The 24005-nt window shown below is 61.5% G+C and overlaps 1 protein-coding gene across 2 annotated transcripts in view; it reads right to left on the reverse strand.

Annotated features, from left to right (window-relative positions):
- TAFA5 (TAFA chemokine like family member 5) overlaps window positions 1-24005 on the reverse strand; it is a 190837-nt gene that overhangs the window by 49069 nt on the left and 117763 nt on the right. For both annotated transcript variants that reach the window (XM_087868606.1, XM_045815515.2), the window contains exon 2: window positions 23819-23968. In XM_087868606.1, coding sequence (XP_087724732.1) covers window positions 23819-23968 — 150 coding nt within the window. The remainder of the gene's footprint in view (window positions 1-23818; window positions 23969-24005) is intronic.

Here is a 24005-nt window from a genome sequence, read left to right on the forward strand (position 1 = left end):
CACCATCTGTATGTCCATCCATCCATCTATCCACCATCACCCATCTATCCACCATCTGTATGTCCATCCATCCATCTATCCAGCCATCAACCATCTATCCACCATCTGTATGTCCATCCATCCATCTATCCACCATCACCCATCTATCCACCATCTGTATGTCCATCCATCCATCTATCCACCATCACCCATCTATCCACCATCTGTATGTCCGTCCATCCAGCCAGCCAGCCATCACCCATCTATCCACCATCTGTATGTCCATCCATCCATCTATCCAGCCATCACCCATCTATCCACCATCTGTATGTCCATCCATCCATCTATCCAGCCATCAACCATCTATCCACCATCTGTATGTCCATCCATTCATCTATCCACCATCACCCATCTATCCGCCATCTGTATGTCCGTCCAGCCAGCCAGCCAGCCATCACCCATCTATCCACCATCTGTATGTCCATCCATCCATCTATCCAGCCATCACCCATCTATCCACCATCTGTATGTCCGTCCATCCAGCCAGCCAGCCATCACCCATCTATCCACCATCTGTATGTCCGTCCATCCATCCAGCCAGCCATCTCTCTGTCCACCTGCCCACCCAAACCTTTAGTGTGCTGAGCACCGTGAACCCCTGAACTTGCTTTCCTTCCCTCAACGGTCAGAGATGTGTGGTAGCCTTAGATAGGGTCATGCCTGCTGGAAGGGCCGATGAACCCACCCCTCACGGATACCTCCTCTCTTCCTGTCCTCTGGAGCGAGCCTCAGAAGGAAAACGAGGAGGCTGACATCCCCAGCCGTGTCGGCCACACCCCGTCTCCGTCTGACTCCGCAGCAGGTGTGGCCTGTGCGCTGTCAAGACCAGACTCCCAGCCCCTCCCTCCTCTGAGCTTGTCCTGCAGTCCACAAGGAAGGTCCGTGGGCAGTGATGGAGGGAGCGGGGGCAGCCCACGGGCTCCACAGCTTCTGCCTGTGGCTCCTTCAGCCTGGCTGGGAGCGGAACTGAGCGGGTTCACCTGTGGAGGTGCAGACGCGGGGCCCACGCGGAGCTGATGTGGGACAGACGTGGGGCTGACGTGGGGCTGACACGGGGACGACGCGGGACAGACGCGGGGCCAACGCGGGGCAGACATGGGGCTGACGCGGGGCAGACATGGGGCTGATGCGGGACCGACGCAGGATAGACGCGGGACAGACGTGGGGCTGATGTGGGGGCTGATGCAGGGCAGGTGTGGGGCACAGGGGTGGGGTCTCCACTCTAATGGGGGGAAACTGTTCCGTGTCCATGAAACCAGAGACCCCAGTGGTTCCTGGAACATTTCCACCAGGTCCAGCCTCTCCATCTTCCAACAGCCCTGCCCTCTCCGGCCAGGTGCGGGACTGAGACCATGTGGCCTGACCACCTGGGGGACCCTCAGGCTGACCGGTTCAGGACACTCCAGAGACACAGCTGTCCCCTCTGGGGCGCAGGGCCGACCTTGCTCCCCTAGGGAATCACCGGTGCCCAGAGCTCCGAGCAGGAAATGGTGCCACATTTCTGAACCTTCCTTAAGTCGCACCCTGAGACAAGCAGGCTGTTCGCGTGGAATGGTTCCCGGAGAGTTCCCGGAGCCCACCCTGCTCCCTCTTCCCCAGGAAGGCAGGTAACGGAGGGTTTCTCCAGCCGACACCCCCGTTTCTGGGTTCAACGCTGCCTGTTTCCAGGTTGCTCTGAACCCAGCTGCCTGGCCGCAGGAAGCCCGTGGCTCGCTGGCCCACAGGCACCCCTGCCCCCGCAGACACCTGCGAGGGGCCACGTCCTGGTCCCCTTCCTGGGAAAGTAACTGCTGCTTTCAAGAATCTATTCCAGGATGAGGAGAATCACGGCTCCTGGAAAAATGAGAAAGTCGAGGGAAAGTCTGACACTCTGTGCTTATTTGAAAGCGTTCTGTGATACAGAGCCCTAATGCAGCAAGTTGGCCCGGCTTGGGGAGTGGTGGCCCGGGGCGGATGCCTCAGTCCTGGCTGCAGGCACGGGTCAGGGTGCGGGCCTGGACCGGACCCCAGGCCCAGCTCTGCAAACAGCCTCGCGGCCTCACATCCTGGATGGCAGCGGTGGCATCGGGTTGGTCCAGACCGAAGGAGCCTCTGCAGGTCCAGCCCCTGGCCTGGGGGTGCACAGGGGCCTGCGACCCGTTCTCTCCACCGCCAGCCTCCCCTCTGTGAGCGTATCCCCCTCAACTCTCAAGCAGCACTCTTGCTGGTCTCTGCAAGCCGCTGGGACAGGCCTGAGGGACGTGGCACATGCCAGCTCACATCTGCGCCCGGCCGAGCTCGCCGGCCCACCAGGAGGGTCGGTCCCGGATTACGCCAGCCACGGTGCAATTCCACTGAAGTTACGTAAGTCGGAAAGCCCCAAGGGAAGGGGGCCAGTCGTCACTCCCCTAAGCCACTAGCCGCACGTCATGGAAAGATCCTGCCGTGGGCTCAGGCGTGGACGAGGCAGCCTTGAGAGGTCAGATCGTCGCGCCGGTCCCTCCGTGACACCGGCACGGGTCCCCGAGGCCGTGACTCTGGTCCCGACACACACGACAGAGCTGTGGTGGGAGCACCAACGCACAGACCACACCCCAATCCAAGCCCCCCGATGTGTCCCCACGCACAATACTCATGCAGAGCCTTTGTGGTGGTTTTCCTGACCCCTGGCCAGGTCCTCGGGGGCCGCAGGTGGTCCTGACAGTGTGCGGTCTTCAGAGGACACGGAACATACAGCAAGGAAGGAGCAACCCCAGGCGGCGCCCGGCGCAGAGACGCAGAGGGGTGCAAGGCCGCCGGCCCTCCCAGCCAGCGCCTGGTCCGGGTGTAGCTTCGGGGTCCAGCGCTTCTCACGAACTGGGCAGCGCAGCTCCACATGGCGGGTATGGTAACAGGCGCCTGAGAGGGGAAGCCACTGGCTCCACAGGTCACGTCTGTCATCCTAAGGCCAGACTGTGGCAGAGCCGGGGCTCCCGCAGGCTGTGGTCTCAGGAACCCAGGCTGCTGGACATGTCAGGAGGACAGCACTGGGCAGGTGACACTTACTGTCCCCAGAGACTGGGACCAAGGGGAAACTGAGGGCTGCTCTGGGAGCCACGGTCACGTCCTGGAAGCTCTGAGGGATGCTGGGGCCATCTCCGTGCCTGGGGTAGGGGTGGGGAGCCACGGCTTGGAGCTGGGCCTCCTCCTGAGTCTACACACAGACCAGGTCTGAGGTCAGGATGAGGAGGAGACACATGGGGATAGGGAACAACCTCCAATTCCCCGAGGAGCACGGCCACATAGCGAGCTCAGGTGAGCGGTCAGCCACACCACCTGCAAGGGAGTTCTCACAGCGGGCACTCATTCTGTGGTGCTGTCGGACGAAGACAAAGCAGGTGGACGTGGACAGGTTGGAAGGCGGCGCCATCGGAGCGCTGTGTGCAGATCCCAGGGCCCAGGCTGTGGCCACGCCTCCAGCAGTGGCCACGTGGGGCCCTTGGAGGGGCAGGAGCCAGGGCTGCCACGGAGGAGCAAACTTGTGGCCCAGGTGCCCCGTGGGTAGAGCCAGGATGGAACCGCTGGGAAGAGGTGGGGCCAGGGCACCTCATGAGACAGATGTCACGTGCCAGGGTCCTGGGGCCACCGTGACAGAGTGCCCCATGCCGATGGCCCAGAACAACAGGAACTTACTCTCCACGGCTCTGGAACGGCAAGTCTGAGACCAAGGTGTGGGCAGGGAGGGCTCCCCGAAGGCTACGGGGGCGGGGGTTCCTCTGTGGCTCTTCCAGCTTCCGGTGGGGCAGGCATCCTCAGCCTTCCTTGTTCCTCGACCGCCTGTCTGATCTCTCCTCCGCCGCCCTGCAGCCTCCTCCCTGCGTGTCCCCGCCTTCACAGGGCGCTTCCCTCTTCTTACAAAGATTCAGGGCCCACGTGAAGGGCCCCAGCCTAACCCAGTTCTCCGCAAGCCCGCAAGACCAGATCACGAACTCCAGTGCATCTCTCTGGTGAATTTAACCCCACAGTCACCCTTCCTGAGGCTCCGAGCACAGAGCGTGGTGCAAGCCACGTGCCACGTTCTGTGGCCGATGTCTAGTAAAAGGCCCGTGGCTCCGAGAAAGTAGACTGAGCTGCGTGCGAAGTTGCTCAGAATCCAAGACCAGATCCGCCGGTGTTTGATCAGGCCTACGTGGGAGAGGCTGTGTTTGGACAACACTCCGGGACCCACCGTGTTTGCGAAACGGATAGCCGACTCCAAACCAAATCAAGCAACGTGATGTGCGTCTAATCCTGGAATCGGAGGCGGGTGTCTGTATTGGAAGCTGCCTGCCTGGGTCTCGGACTTCACGCAGCTCGATTCAGCGGAGCTCAGGATCTCCCAATCATCTGTCTGCTCGCTGCTGTGATGCCGGTGGGTTCTGAGAGTCTCCAATCTGGGAGTGAACTAGGTTCTGGACGGTCCGTGTGGTTTCCTTGGTGATGGCTCGATCCACGGTCGCCCTACCTCACCAAAACTCCGCACCCAGGCCGGCCCGGAGGGGACTATGCCGGCCTCACCGATTTTCTTGCCGAGAGGCCCACACGATGGACCCTGTGCTGAGGTGTCTGGAAGGCTCTGCCCATGTCCTGGGCCGGGCACGTTGGAGAGAAAGGGCCCCAGAGACCAGACACGCGCTCCCAACGGCAGCTTCCATGGACCCTAAGACCATCTGCTCGCGGGTCTGAGCCTGCGTGGAAGTGTGGGGCAGTGCACCACGTGGGCCTGGCGGCCTGACCCCTGCCCCGCACTCTGACCACAGAGGAGGGCTGACTCAACTCCATGTGCCCCCAACGTGGCCCGTGTTGCTGCCGCACACTGCGTGATGAGTCCAGGGTACCGGATTCCTCCCCAGCTGGCCCGCAGTCCCTGCAAGGTGAGGGCCACGCCGGCTGCGACAGAGCCCCGGAGGACCTCGGCATGCGTAGCTGGAAACTGCCAGCCCGGGGTGGCTGCTGAACCAGGGCCGGGCCACGGCGGGGCCTTCCCTGGGGCGGCGTCTGTCCCACATGGCCCTTGCTCCCTGCTCACGGGGGGGGGTGCTTTCCTTACTGGCAGGGGCGGCCCTGCCCCCCTCCGCCCGGGGCCCCCTCACCCTCCCTGCCCACCTCGGGCCGCCGAGGACTTGAATAGGGATCCGGTGCACGAGGATGCAGGCAGGCAGGGGGCAGGGGAGGCGCTGCGTGCAGGAGGCAGAAGCTGAGCCTTTCTGCGCGTCCTTCCCTTGCTCCGCTTGGAGAATCAGCCACGGCGGGCGGCCACCTGGGCCTTCGGGCCAACGGCTCTCCTGCCTGGCATCCACAGAGCCGCAAACTCGGAGTTATTCACAGCTCTGCCCGCAGCAAAGGCCGGAGCCCGGGTCTGCGATGAAGCCGGCGGATCTGCCACAAGAGGAGTGACGTCCTGCCCCCGTGCACACGGCATCTGGACACAGCTCGGCGGATCTGCCACAAGAGGAGTGACGTCCTGCCGCCATGCACACGGCATCTGGACACAGCTCGGCGGATCTGCCACAAGAGGAGTGACGTCCTGCCCCCGTGCACACGGCATCTGGACACAGCTCATTCTCGTGGCAGAGGCCAGCAGCCTCCAGCAGCCTCCATGACTCCATGATGGCAAAGTCCTCTGGGTCTACGAGGGGAAACTGAGGGCCTGGGGTCAGCTCAAGGCCACCTGTGAGAAAGGGGCAGAGCAGGGGTGGCGGGGGGCGTTCCCCACATGCACGGTCCGCACTGGGGGGCAGGCAGGGGCGGGCTGGGGCCCCAGGGCAGGGGCAGCACTCAGGGACATCTCACTTTCTTAGTGAAGTTATTTCCTCAGTGCAGTTCCTGAAGACGGGGACAAGAGACCTCCCTGTGACACCACAGCTCAGAGACAACCTTCGGACCCTTGAGGGGGGTCTCTGGGCTCCTCCTTCTCGGCTTGCTCCCCACGTTATCAGGATACACAAACCTACCTGCTGCTTTTCACTGTTCTTTTTTTTTTTTTTTAAAGATTTTATTTATTTGATGGAGAGAGACACAGCGAGAGAGGGAACACAAGCAGGGGGAGTGGGAGAGGAAGAAGCAGGCTCCCAGCGGAGGAGCCCGATGTGGGGCTCGATCCCAGGACTCTGGGATCATACCCTGAGCTGAAGGCAGACACTTAACGACTGCGCCACCCAGGCACCCCACTTTTCACTGTTCCTTCTTTCCTTTCCAAAAGTTCAAGCCTGTGTGTTGTTTCCCACATCATGACACTTCGTTCCAGCACGTTTTCACCATGTCCAGGGTTCGACGCCATGTGTGATGGAAGGCCCTGGATTGTCCCGGGACCAAGACCACCAGGCCCCTTGCCCGCTGGCCCCCATCCCCGCACATCCCTCAACACTGACAGCAGAACAAAAGCACGGTTTGCAAACTGCGATTTGGTCCAAGAAGCCTCGGCCCCAGGTGCTCTCAGCCCAGCTCTTGGTCCCCAGAGCCAGCTGCCCTTCGCGCCACGGTCTTCATGACCCTATAAAGCCCCTGGGTACACACCTGGGCATTGGGGTCCGAGCCCCACGGATGGGGCAGACCAGGGACGAGGGCAGGAAGATGGCCCAGGAAGAGTCCTGGCAAACAGACCGAAGCCGTGATTCCACACGCGGCCGAGAAGGTCTGCCACACAGCCTGTGCTCTGGGGCAGCACATCCCGGACTCTCCACCATCCCCTCAATCTCCCGTGTGCGCTGTCCCACTCCTGATAAATTTCAGTGAAAGTAGGACTTTCCAAAGTCATAAGAGCAGTTTTCTTTGGAGTCAAAAAAATTCTCCCAACCTCTTCTTCAAGCTACATCGTCCTCCACTGTCCAAATCACCTGCTGTAAATATTGAGTATTTCACGCTGGTTTTAACGATCGGCATTAAGACAAAGCGGACAATGGCATCGGGGCCAAGACAGGCAGCGGGCCTGTGGGAGGGAGGGCAGTTTCCCTCGAACCAGGTCTCCAGGAACCAGCAGGGGCGCGAAGGCCCGGGAACCAGCTGAGAAATTAGCAAAGAACAAGGTGTGCACGTGGTCGAGGGACAGGGGACGGAGAGTTGTGGGATGGACGTCTGTGCCAAGGCCGAGGCTGATAAACTCCATGTGATGATATGTCCCCTCTGGTCCCTGACGCAGGCGTTCCACCCACTTGACAGATGAGAAAATGACTCAGAGAGGTTGAGGGGTTGCTCTGAAGACACACAGCCACTAGCTAACTGCAAGACACACAGAACCCCAAAGCTGATGGCTGCACGTGCTGGGCTGCTCCCTGGAACCACATTGCACAGGTCTTGGACCCGGGAGCTACGTCCATGTCACGGTGAGGCCTGTTCCCGGGGCAGCACCAGGGGGGAGCTGTTTGCTCTCCGCCCCAGTCGTGTGTCCGGGAGCACGTGGCCATCCCGGAGGTCACGGCTCTCCTGTGCTTCTGCCGAACACGGCTGTCAAGAGCGTGATTTAGGAAGTGTGTCCGAGCGGCCCATGCAGTCCTCCCGGGCCGGCTACGTCCTGGAATACAAGAGATCCTCCGGCATTTCCTAATAAATACCTGGGGGTGATGTTTCCCTCTGGCCTCCTAATTTATGGGTAATGAGCAACGACAGTTTGACTTAACAAGGGTTAGTATTTTAATTCAAACAGATAAGTTAGTACCAACTGTCCTGGCCTTTGGAAATGGTGCGTCCCTGCCGTATTTATGACACAGAATATAGTCACTAGAGGCCCGTAAAGCCTGCTGGAGAGACGCGGCCGTTAATCATGGTCCCCATCATGTAAAATCGCCCTCATCCAGCACGGGAGCTGCCCCCTGGCCGTCAACGCCGTGACAGAATGCCTCGGCCCAGCGATTTCCCACATCCTGATGAGACGGCACATTTGCAGGGCTGCGACCTGGTGGCTCGGAACTCCGCCCCATGCCACCAGGAGCTTCGACCTTGGGCTCTACTTCCCCGGCCCAACCCGGCCCCCTGAGTCTCATGCAGGGTCCGGCCGGGGCGCGCTCTCAGGGTCTGTAGTTGGAAGCCCGGCTGCAGCGAACATGGCCTCGAGCACCTTCAGTGGCCCGTCCTCCCAGCGACCCTCCAGCAACGCCTTCCTTGAAGAGAGCATTCCAACCCCCCCCCAAAACCAGACAGCAGTGACCTCTCCCGAGGAAGAGCGGCCTTGACGCAGAAGTTGTCACAAACACTGCATTTATGCACCACGAACACCACAATTAAAGACGGCCATCCCACCGAGGGCACAGGCCTTTAGCAGCCAATTACAGGATTACGGGCAGCGGGCGCCTGCCCCTTGAGCAGACCCGGATTGCAGAGCGTGGTCAGGAGGGGATGCCCGCGCCACCCCGTCTGGAGGACGTCAATGTGTCGCCCGAGGTCAGAGCCCATGCTCTGTGCTCTCCATGCCATCCCAAGTCTCTGATTCGCACGGGTATGGATAGTGGGCAGGACATGCCGCCAGGCCTGAGCCCACAGGGGATGAGCCAGAGGTCGCATCTTTCCATTCCTAACTGAACGGAGAGGCAGCAGGCAGCCCGGCCCTGGGGTCTGCGCCATCCGGGTCCAAGGCCTGGGCTTGGGAATCTGGCAGCAGGGGCAGGTCGGTGCGGACTCTCTCCTCCAGGCGGCCTGAGCCAGGGACAGCCGGTGACAGCCATGTCAGGGGCGGGCCCCTCCCCCACTAGGATGCACCTCGCGGGATGGCCCACAGTCCTTCTGCAGAGGCACATCTGGCTGGGCTCCAAGTGGGGACCCGGGGTTCCTACGGCCTGACCGGGTCTTGGGTTCGGTGCAGACAGGGCTAGGTGTGCTAACATGCGGGTCTTCCCTTCTTCTCGGGGGCTCTGGAGACAGATCAAGCCCTCTTCCAAGCACCTGGTCTGTTCTCTCATTTCGATTAGCCAGGGAAGACTGACACCCCGGCCTCCCGCCTGCGGCCTCGCTGGGCCAGAGGGTACAAGTCAGGGCAGCAGGAGCTCTGCGGCCCCAGCCACTGCAAGCCGATTGCTTTTGTCAGCAGTCAGAACACAAGAGAAATTGAATTAAACGGGCGTCGAGTTATAATGCAGTGTGGGCATTCTGGGAGCATCAGTATTCAAGCAAAGCCCGCGAGATAAATAAACATGAACGGGAGAGCGCCTGCTCAACAGCCGGGCGCGGTATTAACGTTGAAGACGCTTTACTAATATGCGATACCCACATCGGAGCCCATCAGGCCACAGGCACGTCAAGAGCACAGCTACGGCTGTGTCAGGAAATGTAATGTAATGTAATGATGTCATTACAAGTTGCCAGTCCTTTCCCGAGTCGGCCACCTGACTGGGAGCCGCCGTCCCTCTCACTGCAGTACGTACTCCCTCATCGCGGGCCAAACACGGAGGAACAATCACGCCACTGGGCAGCAGTAGCCAGCCCGGCCAGGCCTGATTCTCACGCACAAGCAGGCCCACTTGGACCCCAGAGCGCCGGTCACTGGAGAGGGTGGCCTGGGACCCTCCCCCGCACCAAGCTCCTCACACAGGGACTGTTCCCCATCCCCAGCCTGGGATGCCCCAGCAGAAGGTGGGCAGGAAGCAGGGGTCTGCCCTGCCTGCCTTCTGTGCCCCCAGTCCTCCGGGGTTCATGTTTGGGCTTCCCCATCAGGAAAGCCAGTGGGGATGGAAGCATCTGGAGACTGAGCTCCCCCAGGCATTTCTGCAGTAGGAGCGGACTGCTCTGGGGGACGTGGGGGCAAGCAGCCCAGGTGCTGTTTTCAAGGCTTGACCTCCCCTCAGGTTGCTGGCGGCCCCTCTGTAGGGTCCCTGGATGCCCCAGGTCACCCCATCCATGGGCGTCTGGCACCAGCTCCGCCTGCACGACCCCCACGCAGAGGCCCCCCAGCAAGGCCACCGGAATCAGCAGCTCACCTGACACCGGCTACTCCATGGGGGGCGGGAGTCTGGGAGGGTGGCCTGCCCTTGGGGGCGCTCACCCAGGCCGGCTCCTGGCCTCCCGCCTCTCCGCCGGCCTGGCTGCCTGGCGTGAAGGGACAGACAGGAAACAGAGGCAAGAGTGGACTCCGTGCAGCCTCTCTGGTGACCTTGAGGAGGAAGGTACCGGCCGCAGGCAGGGACCCCAGTGCCCGTCCCCCTGCCACAGGGACCCTCCCCAGCCTGGGGAACGGCCCCTGCTTGGATGGTGGGTCTTAGGACAAGTGTTCTGTGGGGTACTGACATGCTCAGTCCGTGATGTGATACTTGTAGCAAAACCCAGTCCGTACAACACGGAGACTGAGCCTGATGTCGACTGTGGGATCCGGCTAGTACTGGGTGTCCACGCTGGGCCCTCACGTGTGACCCACGCAAGGTGCCAGTCATCAGGGGCACTGCATGGGGAGGAGGGATGCGAACCCTCTCTGCTCCCTGCTGTTTTCCCATCAGCTAATACTTCTCTAAACACAAAGCACATCAATTAAAAACAAGCAAACAAAAACGGCTGCTCCAGCCAGACCCTGTGAAACAAGACACAGGCCCGTTTCTCTGCAGGGACAGGAGGAGAGCGCGTACCCTCTGCAGAGCTGGGCCCAGGGCTGCCCTGCCTGGCGCCTGACCGCACCGGACAGAGGAGTCCCCGGTGTCTGTGGGGTGCAGCTTGGCGGCCGTGAGCAGGCCGACAGCCTTGGATTGGGGAGCATGCCGCACGGCTCTTCTGCCCGTGTGCCCTGCCCTCGTGGCGAGGGTCCAGCTGCCGGAGGGGCTGCTGGGAAGACCACCTCTCAAGGCGACCAGCACCCACCCCGCGGCAGGGCCTGTAGACCGGGACTAGGCTGGACACAGCGTCAGGGTGTCGGAGGACATGGGGAGCACCCCTTATTTCCCCGCTGCAAACTCCCTCCGAGAGTTCATGAAGGCGGAGGAGGGGCAGGGAGGCTGAAGTTTGAGGAGCTTAGTATCCGCAGGGAGGGGGTGTGAGTGCAGACCGTCCCTGGTCTCAGCTCCAGCAGTCGGCCGCGGAGACGGTAAGAGATGATTAGCTAATTAGGTATAATGTAATCATGGATGAGACCCATCTCTTCCATTCTGCCTTAAAAATGTATTTTAGAACTTTACATAAAACCGTTACAAGTAAAAAAGGATAGAACTTTTCAATAAATGATGCTCGGCCTGTCGGATATCCATGTGCGGAGAACAAGACGAAATCTGAAACTGATCTCAGAGCACATGAAACATTAATCAGAAGCGATCACAGGCCCCCACGTGCGACCCACAAGGGCAGCGCTCTTGCGAAAGCATGAGAGAACGCCCCGCGACCTTGGGAGGACACACTTCTTTAAACAGAACACGGGCCGTGTGACCTGAGGAGGGAAGATTGATAACTCAGACCAGTTAAACCTGAGGATTTCTGCTCGTCCCAGCTCACCGGCCAGCAAAGGGAAAGGCCAGCCATGGAATGAGGGAAGAAATTAGGAGAACACCGCCGCCAACGCAGGACTGGGATGCGGAATATGGAGGAAGTGCTGGCAAGTCGCTTAACAAAGACAAACGGCCCAATAAAAATGGTGGGAGCCTGCGACCCAGCTGCTGGATGAGACTGAGATCCTGCTCGGCGCTACGCTCAACAGAGGACGGGCATGGCAACACCGCCAGGAAACACCGCCACGCACCCAGCAGGACGGCTAACGGAGAAACACTGGCGGCGGCAAGTGTTGGCAAGGACACTGAGCGAACGGCGCTTGCGCACGCGGCTGGGGCAGGTTCGACGGCATGGCCGCGTGGAGGAAGGGCCGGGGGTGCCTGCCGCTCCCGGGAGAAATGAGCGCGCACAGCTACGGAAACACATGCACACGCGGGTTCACAGCTGCCGTATCCATCGCAGCCAAACGTCAAGAGCACCTAAACACCACCACCTTCTGCTGAACGGACAGACGAAGGTACCACCAGACGGTGAGATCCGAGCGCAGGAAAAGTAACGAAATATCGCGACTCTCACGGACGATCTCACAGACACACGGGGAGAAGCCAGGAGCAGAAAGCCCACACACCGTCTGATTCCACGCATGCGACCCTCGGGAGCGGGCGAATCCGCGGTTACAGAAGCCGGGACTCTGGGCACCCGACGGGATGGGGCCCGCGTGGCTCGGCAGGGCCGCAAGTGCACAGGCTTGCACGTACGGTGGTGTGCCGTTATGTGTGCTGTATCTCTGAGTCTTTAGAGGGAGCAAACACCTGCTCCAGGTTTCTAAATCCTATGCAGGGCCCTGCATTCCCTCCTGAGTCCACACGGGCCTATTTGTGAGCGTGCGTGACCGTGCAGGTGTGGACGCACAGGGCGCCGAGCCACCCGGTGCTGGGGAAACACCTTTCATGAGCCGTTGGCTGCGTGTGTGCGGCCTGAGGTGTTGGCGCGTTTCCCGGGCGTGTTCAGCTTTGAGAGGCAGTGTTCAAAAGGAGACGTGTCTGAGAAAACACGCCTGTGACCTGCGTTCACCGCGGCCAGGAGGTGGTGGAGCCCACGTGCCTGTAGGCAAACGTGAATCCCTGGACGGTGTCTGCATTCCTTCTCTTCCCATTAATCTCACGAACCCTGGAGCTCGGGAGATGGGGCAGAGGGTGGGGAGGTGACCAGTCCAGGTCCCTTGGGCAGCCAGGCCCAGGGGGACGGGGCCCCACCATAGCGCCCTCGACCTGCAGCCCCGCCTGGCCTTCGGGAGTGGCACCCTGCTCGCCTGCTTATGGCCTCGGAATGTGAATACCGTGAACACCGCACCCTTCCCAGTTACAAATACCATCTGTGTTCAATCGACCGGCTCAAGAATGTGCCAAGGACACTTAAAATGGCAAAAGTAAAAGCCCAACAGGAAACAGCCGAGTTCCAGGCCGGGACCCTCGGGCGGGTTCTGCAGCCCTCGATCCTAGGAGCCATGCGCCCCGCCCTCAGCTCATCAGGCTCCGGCGGCGAGCTCGGCCGGGCCCTTCTCTCCCATCAGTCAGGTGTCACTCCTGCATGAGCCACGGCCGCCGGGACCCTGCCAGACATCCTGAATAATTAAAGGAGTCCTCTGTCCCCCCTCAGCTCCTTCCTCCCACCTCGCACAGCCCCCAAGGACAAGGGAAGGGAGGCGCTGCCCTCTCCGGCCCGCCTCGGGCTCCTGGAGCACGGCCACCCTGGCACACAGCCCTGTCCTGTGTCCTGAGCGGCGTTCTCGTCCCTCCCTGCTGACCTGCTCACCTTCACTCCCACCCAGGTGCATCGTCCACCCACCCTGGCACCCACACACAGATCGACAGGTGCACTCGCACCTGCCAGGGTGGGGCCGAGCGCTCCAGGCACCTGTCTGCACTACCAGTCGGTCCTCCAGCCCCGGGTCAGGCACTTGCCCTGCCCCCACAGCGAGTGACACCACCTCGGCCTCCCGCACCGCCCATCCCCATCACTACCATCACCAGGCCGCTCTCTCCCTGCGTCCACTCCTGCTGCCCCAGATTGACTGACTGGAGGCAGAGACAGAGTTTTCCAGAAGGCCGTCAGCCAGCATCCAGGCTCCCAGCACACAGGAGTCAGTCCCTGCCCTGCAGACCTTCAGAGCCTGATCACAGGGACCTGCCCCTCCTCCCTCCACCGCCCCAGCCTCCCTGGAAGCACCCCAGGAAGCTCCCCAGGGAGCATGGGGAGGGGCAGCTGTATGCAGGGGTCCCCACAGCGACCAGCGCTGCCACTCCACCCATGCACAGAGCCCCAGAACCAGCAGGGCATGGGGGCAGGCACGCTCCCCATCACCCCGATATCCCATGATCAAAGCCTCTCCCAAGATCAAAATAAAATTGGTTTGTCTAGAATCTCCCTGGCTTTGATTTTTTTTCTCATCACGCAGTTTAATTGAGTTTGAAATCTCCAATAACATCAAAGACAGAGGGAGGGTTCTGTGTTCATCAAAGGCGGGCCTACTCTGGGAGGCGCAGATCCTGCCAGTGGTCCCGGCCCCCCAGCCCCCAGCAGAGCCCCCACCACACGCGGCCAGGGAGGGATGCTGCCCCACAGGGAAGACAGCAGCCCCTGAAGCCTCATACAGCACGGACAGGGCGATCGCAGGGAGGGAAGGAGGACAGGGTGGGGACGCCCGGGCCCCACACAGCTGGTCACCTCCTCCCACAGAGGCCCCCGCCACACCCACCCACTGTCCAGGCTCCGTGCATGACTGCAACAGTACCTGAGTCCGTCTGCTGCTCTAAGCGGGGCTTCCTGAGAAACGGTCTCTGTCCGGCGACAGGGACAGGGCCCGCGGTGTCCAGCTTCCCCATGCCCTTCTCCCTTGACTCAGCCTGGAAGCGGCCAGTAGGGCTGCGTGCACCCTTCTCCCTCCACGAGGTCCCCCTGTAGTCCCAGAGCAGGGCAGACCATGGCGGCTGGGGTACACCTCTCCGCTGGCCTGCAGCGCAGACGGGGACCGAGGCCATGATGCTGAGCACCTGTCCTGGGCCTGTGCATGTGGACAGGGGATGCATAGGAAGCAGGGGCCGCTGCCTGTGTCCCTCCACTGCAGCTGCCACACCCAGGAAGACTGGGGGCCCTGGCACGGCTCTCAGACTTGGCCCACAACTGCAGCTGCTGCCCAGCAGCCAGCAAGTGCCCTGGATGCACTGCCCAGTGACGCCCACCTGCTCCTGACAACCACGGCCCCCATCATGGCTGCACATGTCACCTCCTCCAGGAAGCCCTCCCTGGATGCTGCAGCCCGAGTCTGCACCCCCCACGCAGATCAGCTCCAGAGCAGGGCGCCCTCATGCCCTCCTTCCCAGAGGAGACAGAGCACTCAGCAGCCTCAGAGGGGGGCCTGCCTCCATCAGCCTGCGCAGAGCCCCGTGTGCCAGGATCTCACCGGCCTGCGATGACGAGTGTCTGCGATGTCCCTGAGCCGAGACTGTGGCACAGGGTGCAGGTGGCCTGTGGATCTGCGTGGGGATCGGTGCAGACCCCCCGCCCCTTCCCCAATTAATGCCACGCGCGTCCCTGCTCATGGTCCCAATCAGAGCACGCGGGTTCCCGCCACATGCTGGGGCCCATCAGCTCCTGGGTTCCTGGAGAGAATTTCCCCAAAGATATTCCTTCTCACACATGCTGATTATTCTCAGACGCTGATTAAAATGTATAAGACGAGGGAAGTGACATTATTAGCACAGCTCTGGTTTACAGCTTTCCGCGCCTGAGTCTGGCACTTGTTACGTCTCTTCTTGACTACTGGGGTTTTCTTTGAGGTAACTGTAAATGGAATTGTTTTCTTAGGATCATTTTCAGATTGTTCACCACCACTGCAGACAAACTCGATTTTTGCGTATCGATCTTGTATCCCGCGACCTTGCTGAAAGCCCTTCTTAGTTCCAGGCGTGTGTGTAGATTCCCGGAGATTTTACTTACAGAAGATCACGTCACCTGTGAATTGGCCGCTTTGCTTCTTCCTCTCCCACCAGCCTGTTCCTTGCTTCTCTCGCCCAGCTGCCCAGGCGACAGCCTCCAGGACGACGCCGGAGAGAAGTGCCGAGCACACGCCTTGTTCCTGAAATCGCGGCGGAAGCGTCCGGTCTCCCTCCACTGAGGACGAGGTTGCATGCGGGCATGTCCTATGTGCTCTTTGTTGATGCGGAAAACTCGTTTTTTCACAGTTTGTTGCATGTTGACACCACCCTACGGCGTCGGATTCCATTGACCGCATTTCCTGCAGCTACTGAGATGATCACGTGATTTTCGTTCTTGATTCTGTCTGTGGCCTCCTGCACGGAGTTCCAGATGCGGAACCGGGCTCAGACCCCGAGACGAGTCCCACTTGCTGGGGCCGTGCAGCCCTCCCAGGGCAGCCCTGGGTTCCACTGGTCAGCAGCATGTTGAGGACGTCTGCACAGACACCCAGGAGGCCTGTAGTCCCCCCAGCCCACCCCCGATGTCACCGGCTGATGCCTTTGGTGTGACGGGAACGCTCGTCTCACAGAGCAAGTCAGAAGTGCGTCCTCTTGCATTCATGCTTCTGGAAGAGTTTGAGAAGGATTGGCGTTAACTCTCTACACTTCTCCGAGTCCGTGTGCGTGTTTCTGGGACCGCCGCTTCATCCGAGTTACGTGACGTGGGGGCACACACTTGTTTCCGGTGTCTGTTAGCCCCCCGTATTCCTGTGAGGTGGGCGGTCCTCTCCTGGATTCGAGTGATCTCAGCCTCTCCCTTCCTCTCTCTCTGGTCAGTCCAGCTAAAGGTTTGCTAATTCTGCTTATCTCAAAGACTCCTGGCCTAGCTGGTTTTCCTCGTCTCTTCGGTTCCCCGTCCCACGTATCCCCACTCCAGCCTTTATCCCAGTCCGTCTTCTACAGGCTGTGAGTTCGGCTTGCCTTTCTTCTTCCACTGCCCCAAATGGATATCTACGTTTTGTTTCTCTTACAGGTTTTACTGGGGGTGCGGGACCAAGGGAGCAGGAGATAGCAGCTCAAGCAGACTCCCTTCTGAGCATGAAGCCGACACGGGACTCGATCCCAGGACCCCGAGATGATGACCTGAGCCGAAACCAAGAGTTGACGCTCAACCAACTAGGCCACCCAGGTGCCCCTGGATAGCTTTCTTTTTAATGTAATTGACTCACGTGTATTTATAGGACTTAATTTTTAATACTGGCCGTATGTAACAGTCCGCTCACGAGGCCCCTGAACGCTGAACACACGTGCTCCCATGTTACCGCAAGCCTGCTCCAGCACCCCACGGGGGCAGTGCCGGGGGACTCCACAGCGCGAGCAACACCGCAGAAGGAAGGAGGACGTCATCGCCTGGCGAAGGAGGCCTGGTGGGGCTGCGTCTCCTCTCACAGCTTCTGCGGCCCCTCCACCCACAGCTCGCAGAGCCTCGGTGACCTGCCGGAGGGCCCCCGGCTGCCAGCTACACGCACACACACACACGTGCATGCACACACACAGACACACACATATACACACGCATACTCACACACGTTTCTAACTGTACTTGAATCCCTACATCTGGCTTTCTAGGCACTGAGACACATAGAAGCTTTCCCCCCAGAGCACCGAGGCCTGCTGTCCACGCTGCATCCCACCCAGCCCTTCAGAGGTTGTTTCCTCGCAATGAGTGGGGCTGGGGCTCCGGACAGTGCTGGGCCTGGATGTGGGGCACCCTCTCTCTCATGCCTGCGGCTGGAGGCCCCTGGGAATCTAGGGCACAGTCCAGGGAGCGGCCGCAGGCCTGTGGTGCAGAGCCCATCAGGTCCGTGCTGCCCCGGGACAGCCCCTCCTCCTATCTCACACCTCTGTCTCTGCACCCGACCCTCAGCGCTCCCAGCACAGCTTCAGGGAGACACGGGTGGTCCCAGCTGGGCCCTGCTTCTCCCCCCTCCTGGGAGGCACACAGGTGCTGCTGGAATAAGACTTGTTCACACAGCCCGGGGTCACAGCCTGGGGTCACAGCCTGGGGACACAGCCTACCTAGATCACAGCCTGGGGACACAGCCCAGGGTCACAGCCCGGGGTCACAGCCTGGGTCACAGCCCGGGGACACAGCCCGGGTCACAGCCTGGGGTCACAGCCTACCTAGATCACAGCCTGGGGACACAGCCCAGGGTCACAGCCTGGGTCACGGCCTGGAGTCACGGCCTGGGTCACAGCCTGGGTCACGGCCTGGGGACACAGCCTGGGTCACAGCCGGGGTCACAGCCTGGGGTCACAGCCTGGGGTCACAGCCTGGGACACAACTGGCCGGGTGTGCCCACACCACTTTGCTCAGCGGCCGCCAGCGCACTCTCTCCCCTCCTCTCAAGGCCTGGGAAAGCCCAAAACTCCCCCCAGCCAGCTGTCGTCTGTGACACAGGGCTCTCCGGTGAGTGCTGGCACCCCTCTCTCCTTCACCCAGGCCCGTGTGTTCTTGGGGCTCTGCAGTGGGGCACCCCAGCAGAGTCTGGGATGGGAGAAGAGCCCCCCCAGCCTCCTACCTGATGAAGAAACGAGGCACCAGGCCCACTTCTCAGGCCCAGACCTCAGGCCTGGCCCACCCCACTCCGTCCAGTCCTCCTAACAGGGAGCTGCCCTCCTCCTTGGGGCCCCACACACTCAACCCCATCCTGGGCACCGGCAGCCAGCTCCAGCCGCCCTATCCTCTGAACCCCTCCTTCCCCTCCACCAGCTTCCAAATGGCTTCAGGGTGCTTCCCCTTTGCTTTTGCTCCCGCGCCCCGGGCCTCCCTTCCCCTACTCAGCCCAACGGCTCCCCAAGTGCAGGCTTGTGCTGCTCCAAGTGGGCCTGGACGCCCGGCTGCCTGCATCGGGGAGGCCGGTGCTGAAGGGAGGGGCACCCAGCCAATCCAGGGTCTGCTGCATCTAACACAACAGACATCTACTTGAGTGCTTTCTGAAGGCTTGTTTTCCCAGTGATTTATTTTACCGTGTCTCGCAAACGTCAGCCCTTCTCCACCACGAGCCTGGGAAACAGCGGTCTACACTAGCCCCTCCCGGCCGACCGTCTCCAGTCTGAATTCCCGCTGCACCAGGCTGCAGGACAGCCCCCGTCCTACCCCTCCGTCCTCGCCACCAAGGTGGACTGGGCAGCGCTGGCCCCGAGCCTCCGCCGGCCCTGCCAGCCCACGTTCCTCCCGGAAGGCGGAGAGCGCCGCCTCGACGTGACTCCCCGACCCTCCAATTCACCCCCTTGAAGTGCGTCGTCCCGTAGTCCTTCGTGTGTGCACGGAGTTGTGGCCCCACCAGCAGCTGAGAACACGTTCATCGCCTGGACAGCAGCCCCGCGCTCCCCGTCCCTCCCACCCGCCAGCGCCCCCGCAACCACTCGTCTGCTCTACGGATTTGCCTGTTCCAGGCATTCCTGTCAACGGACTCGTGCCGTGTCTGTCCTTTCCTGTCTGATACCTTTTACTCGAGGTCCCTCCACATGGTGGTGCAGGTCACTTCTTCTTACGGTTCAATCGTGTCCAGTTACACAGACACACCGCTTGGTCACTCATCCACTGATGGACACTTGGGGCGTTTCCTCTCTTGGTCCTGCAGATTTACGCTGAGAACACTCGTGGGCAAGGGTTCGTGTGGACGCACGCTCTTCCGTCTCTTCAGTGGGCACCTGAGGTTCCACGAGCGATGGAACTGCCCGGCCACGTGACAGCGTGACATTGAGCCGGACCGGTTCCCAAAGCAGCTGCACGGTTCTGCTTTCCCACCCGCGGCACGTGAGGGTCCTGTGAAGTGTCGTGCTCTGTGGACCTGGTCTGCCTCTTCCCGACGACCAGCCCCACCCAGCACCTTCCGTGTGCTCAGCGGCCGTTTGCACGAAGACCTTTGAAGAGGTAGCTACTACTCCAATCCCCGCCGGTCTCGTGACTGGGCTATCTGTCCTCTCGTGATCTCGTTACAGAAGTTCTGCAAATGTTCCGGAGACGAAGCCATCACCAGATACGTTACGTGCGAATCCTCTCTCCTCTTCGTGGGCTGTCTCCTCGCCTCCCGACGGCGTCCTCCGAGGTACACAGGCTTTTAGTTTCGGTGAAGTCTCCATCCATTCTTTCTCTCGTTGCTTGTGCTTTCTGCGTAGGATCTAAGAATCCTCCACGAAAAGCAGGTCGTGAGATTCACCGTTTTCTTGTAAGACGGCTGCAGTTTCAGTGTCTGAGCTGCATGCCGTCAGCGTCCGTCCACGGTGGGAGAAGGGGTCCGGCTTCACTGCTGTGCACGTGGCTTCCAGCGGTCCCGGCCCCTCTGTCACAGGTCAGCTCATGGAACTCGTGAGGGTTTCTCTCCGGACCTCTCCCTCCCCCTGACGGAGGACCCCACGCTCCTCGGAACCGCAGCACCGTCTGCACAGAAACCTCCCAAACATTAGCCCCTGCTCTGCGTGTCGTCGGCAGGGCACCCAGGCCGCGGCTGAGGCGCATGTCTCGCCCGCTGCTGGCAAGAACGGCTGGGGGACGCTGGCGCCCTAAGCTGGGTAGGGCAGGCGGCGTTTAGAAAAGGCGTCTCCGTGTCGTATCTCACGTGCAGAGCCGACAGCGTCCCGTCTGTGGATGAAGACGGGGGCCCAGCCTGCCAGCACCGCGGGCCAGCACACAGGGGACTGCAGATGAGACCTTCCACTCCGTCCCCAGGACTCCCGGCACCCCGGGCTCCCCTGGGGCAAGAAGGGGTATGTTATAAGTTCTGAACGTCCCGTCCGGGCACACGACGTGCTGTATTCTCCGCTCAGGAATAAAGGGCAAGCTCACCTAGGAGACAGGTGGGCTTCTCGGCCAGGGGGTCCTGGCAGAGCCGTCGGAGAGCCTGGCTGGCCCGGCACCGACGGACCTGTCACTTACTTGAGCCTCTCCAGACAGCGTGCCAGTCCTGGTCACCCTCCCTCTCCTTGGGGGGCTGCGGCCCCCACAACAGGCCGGCGTGGAGCTCAGACACTGGCTCCCCCACCCCAGGCTCCCAGGGACACCTCTCCTTTCGCCCCCATGGCTGGGGCAGGGCGCCACCTCCTTTTGGATTCCTTTTAAGAGTTTCATGAGAAGCCAGCTGATGGGAGGAAGAAACTCCACGTACAAAGACAGAGGCTGCTTCCGTGAGAAGAACCTCAGGCGGCAGTGGCTTCCTGCTACGCACCGGGCAGGGCTGCGGCCTGGGGCCGGGGCCTCGGTCCTCATGGCAGTCCTGCGGAGGCACTGGGCCTGCAGGTTCCCGCCGATGTGGGGAGGGGAGCTCAGGGCTTTGCAGAGCCACCGCCGTGGGTGGAGATAGCTTGGCCCAGTGCGCCCGGGCATCACGGACCATGGTGTCCACGACGACGACAGCCCCGGAGGCAAGCTGCAGCGCCTGTATTTGTGTCGAGGACACGCAGGCTTGCAGAGAGGACTGCGGTTTGTCTCAGAGCCTCTTCTCCCGACAGCTAAGTTGGAAGGACTCCGCGCAGGTCTGGTGGGTCACAGCACTGCCAAGTACAGGCTGCAGAGATGTCCGCCCAGAAACGCTTGGGGCTCAAAGACGCAGCCAGGAGTTGCCCATCCTTTCAGGAAGAAAAGCTTCCCTGGCAAGCTCCTCTTCATCCCTCAATACCCTGCTCAAATGATCCCTTGCAGATATAGTTCTGCCAGCACCCCAGACTCTGGGGTCCCACAGCCCCTGCCCCATAATCTGGGCCCCAGTCCTGCAGCAGTCAGTCCCCCAGGAGCACACACCATATCTGAATGAATAAATGAATGAGGGAATGAATGAATCAGCAAGAAGTCAATTACTAAATGAACAAACAGGTGCACAGACACAGGTGTGCTCCTCTCGCCCAAGCTCCCCTGTGGGGCGCACAGCAGGGTCAGCATTAACCGTCCCAGGTTAAGCCCGGCTCACACGGATTCCAACCAATGCAATGAGGCTCGAGTCCTCTCTTCAGCGGCCAGTACCACATGTGAGGAAACTTAGGCACACAGAGCAGGAAAACAGAAAAGCAAAATTTAAATCAGACGGCAGCCGGGAAATGCCCACCGTGCAGAACACGAGCCAGCCACTTTGTGTGGCCTCCCCCAGAAGCGGCCAGGTTTTGATCTGGGTCTCTGGGACCCGGCTCCTGAGGCGTGGGAAGGCTCGCTGGGGAGGGGCGAGGACGTGGGTTCAGGCGAGCAGACCCAGATTCAATTAGTTATCAGTTCTGACCCCAGCTCTCCCTGCAGGCTCTCGCGGGACTAATGAGGAGAGAAGCAGGGACGCCGCTGAGCGCGTCCGCCTGGGCCGCGCGCCCCTGCCCAGCCCGGGGCGGAATCAGCCAGCGTCGGCAAGGAGTGCGCTCACGTCACCAGCAGCCTGTTCTAGTTTTGGGGGCCGGACGGGGTGGGACGCGCAGGGGTGAATGCAGTTGCTGGAAGTCAGGAAGGCCGGCCCGAACTCACCCGGGATCGGGCTCGGCAGCACGGCGTTCCCGAATCCATAGCCGGCCTGGAGGAGACACACACCTGCTCAACCTTTTGCGGGACGCCGACGGATAGGTGCTTTTACTGAGGACGCCCAACGGTTCTTAAGAACAAAGGCAGCCTCCATGATGAGCTCCTCTGAACGCCAGACCCTCGCAACGCTCGCACTTGCCTCCAGGCCCCGCCCCCGCATCCCCAAAGAGCCCTTCAGGGCTGGCAGCGCAGGGGGGTGGCAGTGGCTGTGGGGGCCAGAGGCAGCCGACACAGGGCCCGGGGTGGGGGGTCAGCCGGGAGCCCGGCTAGGCCTCCAGGGCACGCTGGGTGCCTCCAAGGGCAGGCCCCCTTGGCCAGGCGGAGCAGGCGGCTCAGCCCCACATGTGCATGGGACATCTGGACCGGGCGTGGCTGGGCTGGGCCCACTCCCCACCACCCTGCCAGAGGCCCGGAGGGGCTGGGGCTCCAGAGCAGACCCACTGCCCCTCCATGTCCCCCGACAGTCCCAGGACGGGCTCATCGGTGATGCTGGGGGCACAGGGACTCCAATCCAATCAGACTTCTTCCCCCAAGGTGGCCTCGTGGCTCTACTCTCCCCATCCCTGGGGGCCTTTGGGACTTTGGGGACCACCCTGAGGCCCGCCTGGCCTGTTAGAAAGCCTGCCCCTGGTGCTGCTCGCCTTCACTCCCGAAGTGGCCCCACCACCACCGCTAGTGAATTTCTGAGCTCACGTGCTGAGCCCTGAAGATCTCCCAGTCCCGTGCTCGGCACCTGCTGTCATTCCTCAGGTGACCTTCACGAGGGCTGCGTGTGTCTCAGGGTCATAGGTCAGGAGGAGGGGGGCTCCCAAGCAAAGGCAGCCGAACTGGGGAGGACGCAGAGCCCCGCGCAGAAGCTGTTGGGGAGCGAAGGGCATGGCTGACCCCTGGGACCCAGCCACCTTGTCATGCTGTGACCACACCTCCTGCAGCCCCCCCTTTGAGGAACAAGACCTCAGCACATCCCTGTCTGGGGCCCCCACCCCAAGGAGCGGACAACTGCTGTCAGCCTGGCGACGGCCCCGCAAGGCTGCCTCCTCTGGTCACAGGGCTCTCGGCGGAGCTCCCGCCAGCCTCCAGCGCTCCCCCACCCGTGGGGAGGCCCTGCTGTGCACCGTGGGAGGCCAGGTCTCACGCCGGATGCCACAGCAGCCTCCTGGACCAGCTCACGCGCCCTGGATGGCGCAGAGGCCCTGACAGCTGTTGTGAGGGCTCCCTGTACATTTTCAGGAATATCTGTGATTCTGCTGCAAAGACAATCCCCGAAGGAACCACCTCACCCAAGGTGCCTTTCTGAGTTCATTCCACGAGGACGTTAACATGGCGCATCTCAGGAGTGGGACAGCCTGACTGCGGCGGCCGTGGGGACGCCGTCACCGCCTCCCGCCCGCCCGAGGGGGATGGGGCCCTGCTGCACGTCACCCAGCCTGGGGCCCACCCGCAGGTGCCTGACGCCTGCCAGACCTGGAGCAGGAGAGCCCAGCCCGCTGCGGGCAGCCTCAGCCAGAAGCCACAGGCGATGCACGTAACAGCGTCCCGAGCCACAGGCCATCCTGCAGACAGTGTGGCCTCCACCTCTCTCTGCCCATGGCAACACAAGGCGCCAGTAAGTCCCTGTGGGCCCGGCCGGGACCCTGGCTCCCTGCCACCCACAGCACCACAGACACCATGCATCCAGACAAGCCAACGCTGCCCGGGCGCCATCACCCCATCGGGACTGTCCAGCCCGAGGTCTGACCCAGAGAACAGGAGGCCTCCGCGGACGTCCCGGGCTAGGGGAGGGGTGGGGTGTGCTGTGTCAGGTGGCATCTCGCCAAATCTGCCTTCGACGGGGTCGCTGGGGGTGGGCTCTTACCGTCCACGCAGGCGGGCCGGGCTCTCGTGGTGCCTGCAATCTGCCCCTTTCTGCAGGCACAGCGAGCCGTCTGCCGGGCGATCGTCCTCCGAGGCTGGCTGCTGTCCCGGTCCAGGGTCACAATCTCACAAGTGCCGGCAGCCAGCTGACCTGCAAGAGAGGCAGAGACGCAGGCTGAGTGTCTGAG

This window comes from Ursus americanus, chromosome 17 (assembly GCF_024610735.1).
Source record: "Ursus americanus isolate L20-20 chromosome 17, mUrsAme1.1.p, whole genome shotgun sequence".
NCBI classification, from domain to species: Eukaryota; Metazoa; Chordata; class Mammalia; order Carnivora; family Ursidae; genus Ursus; species Ursus americanus.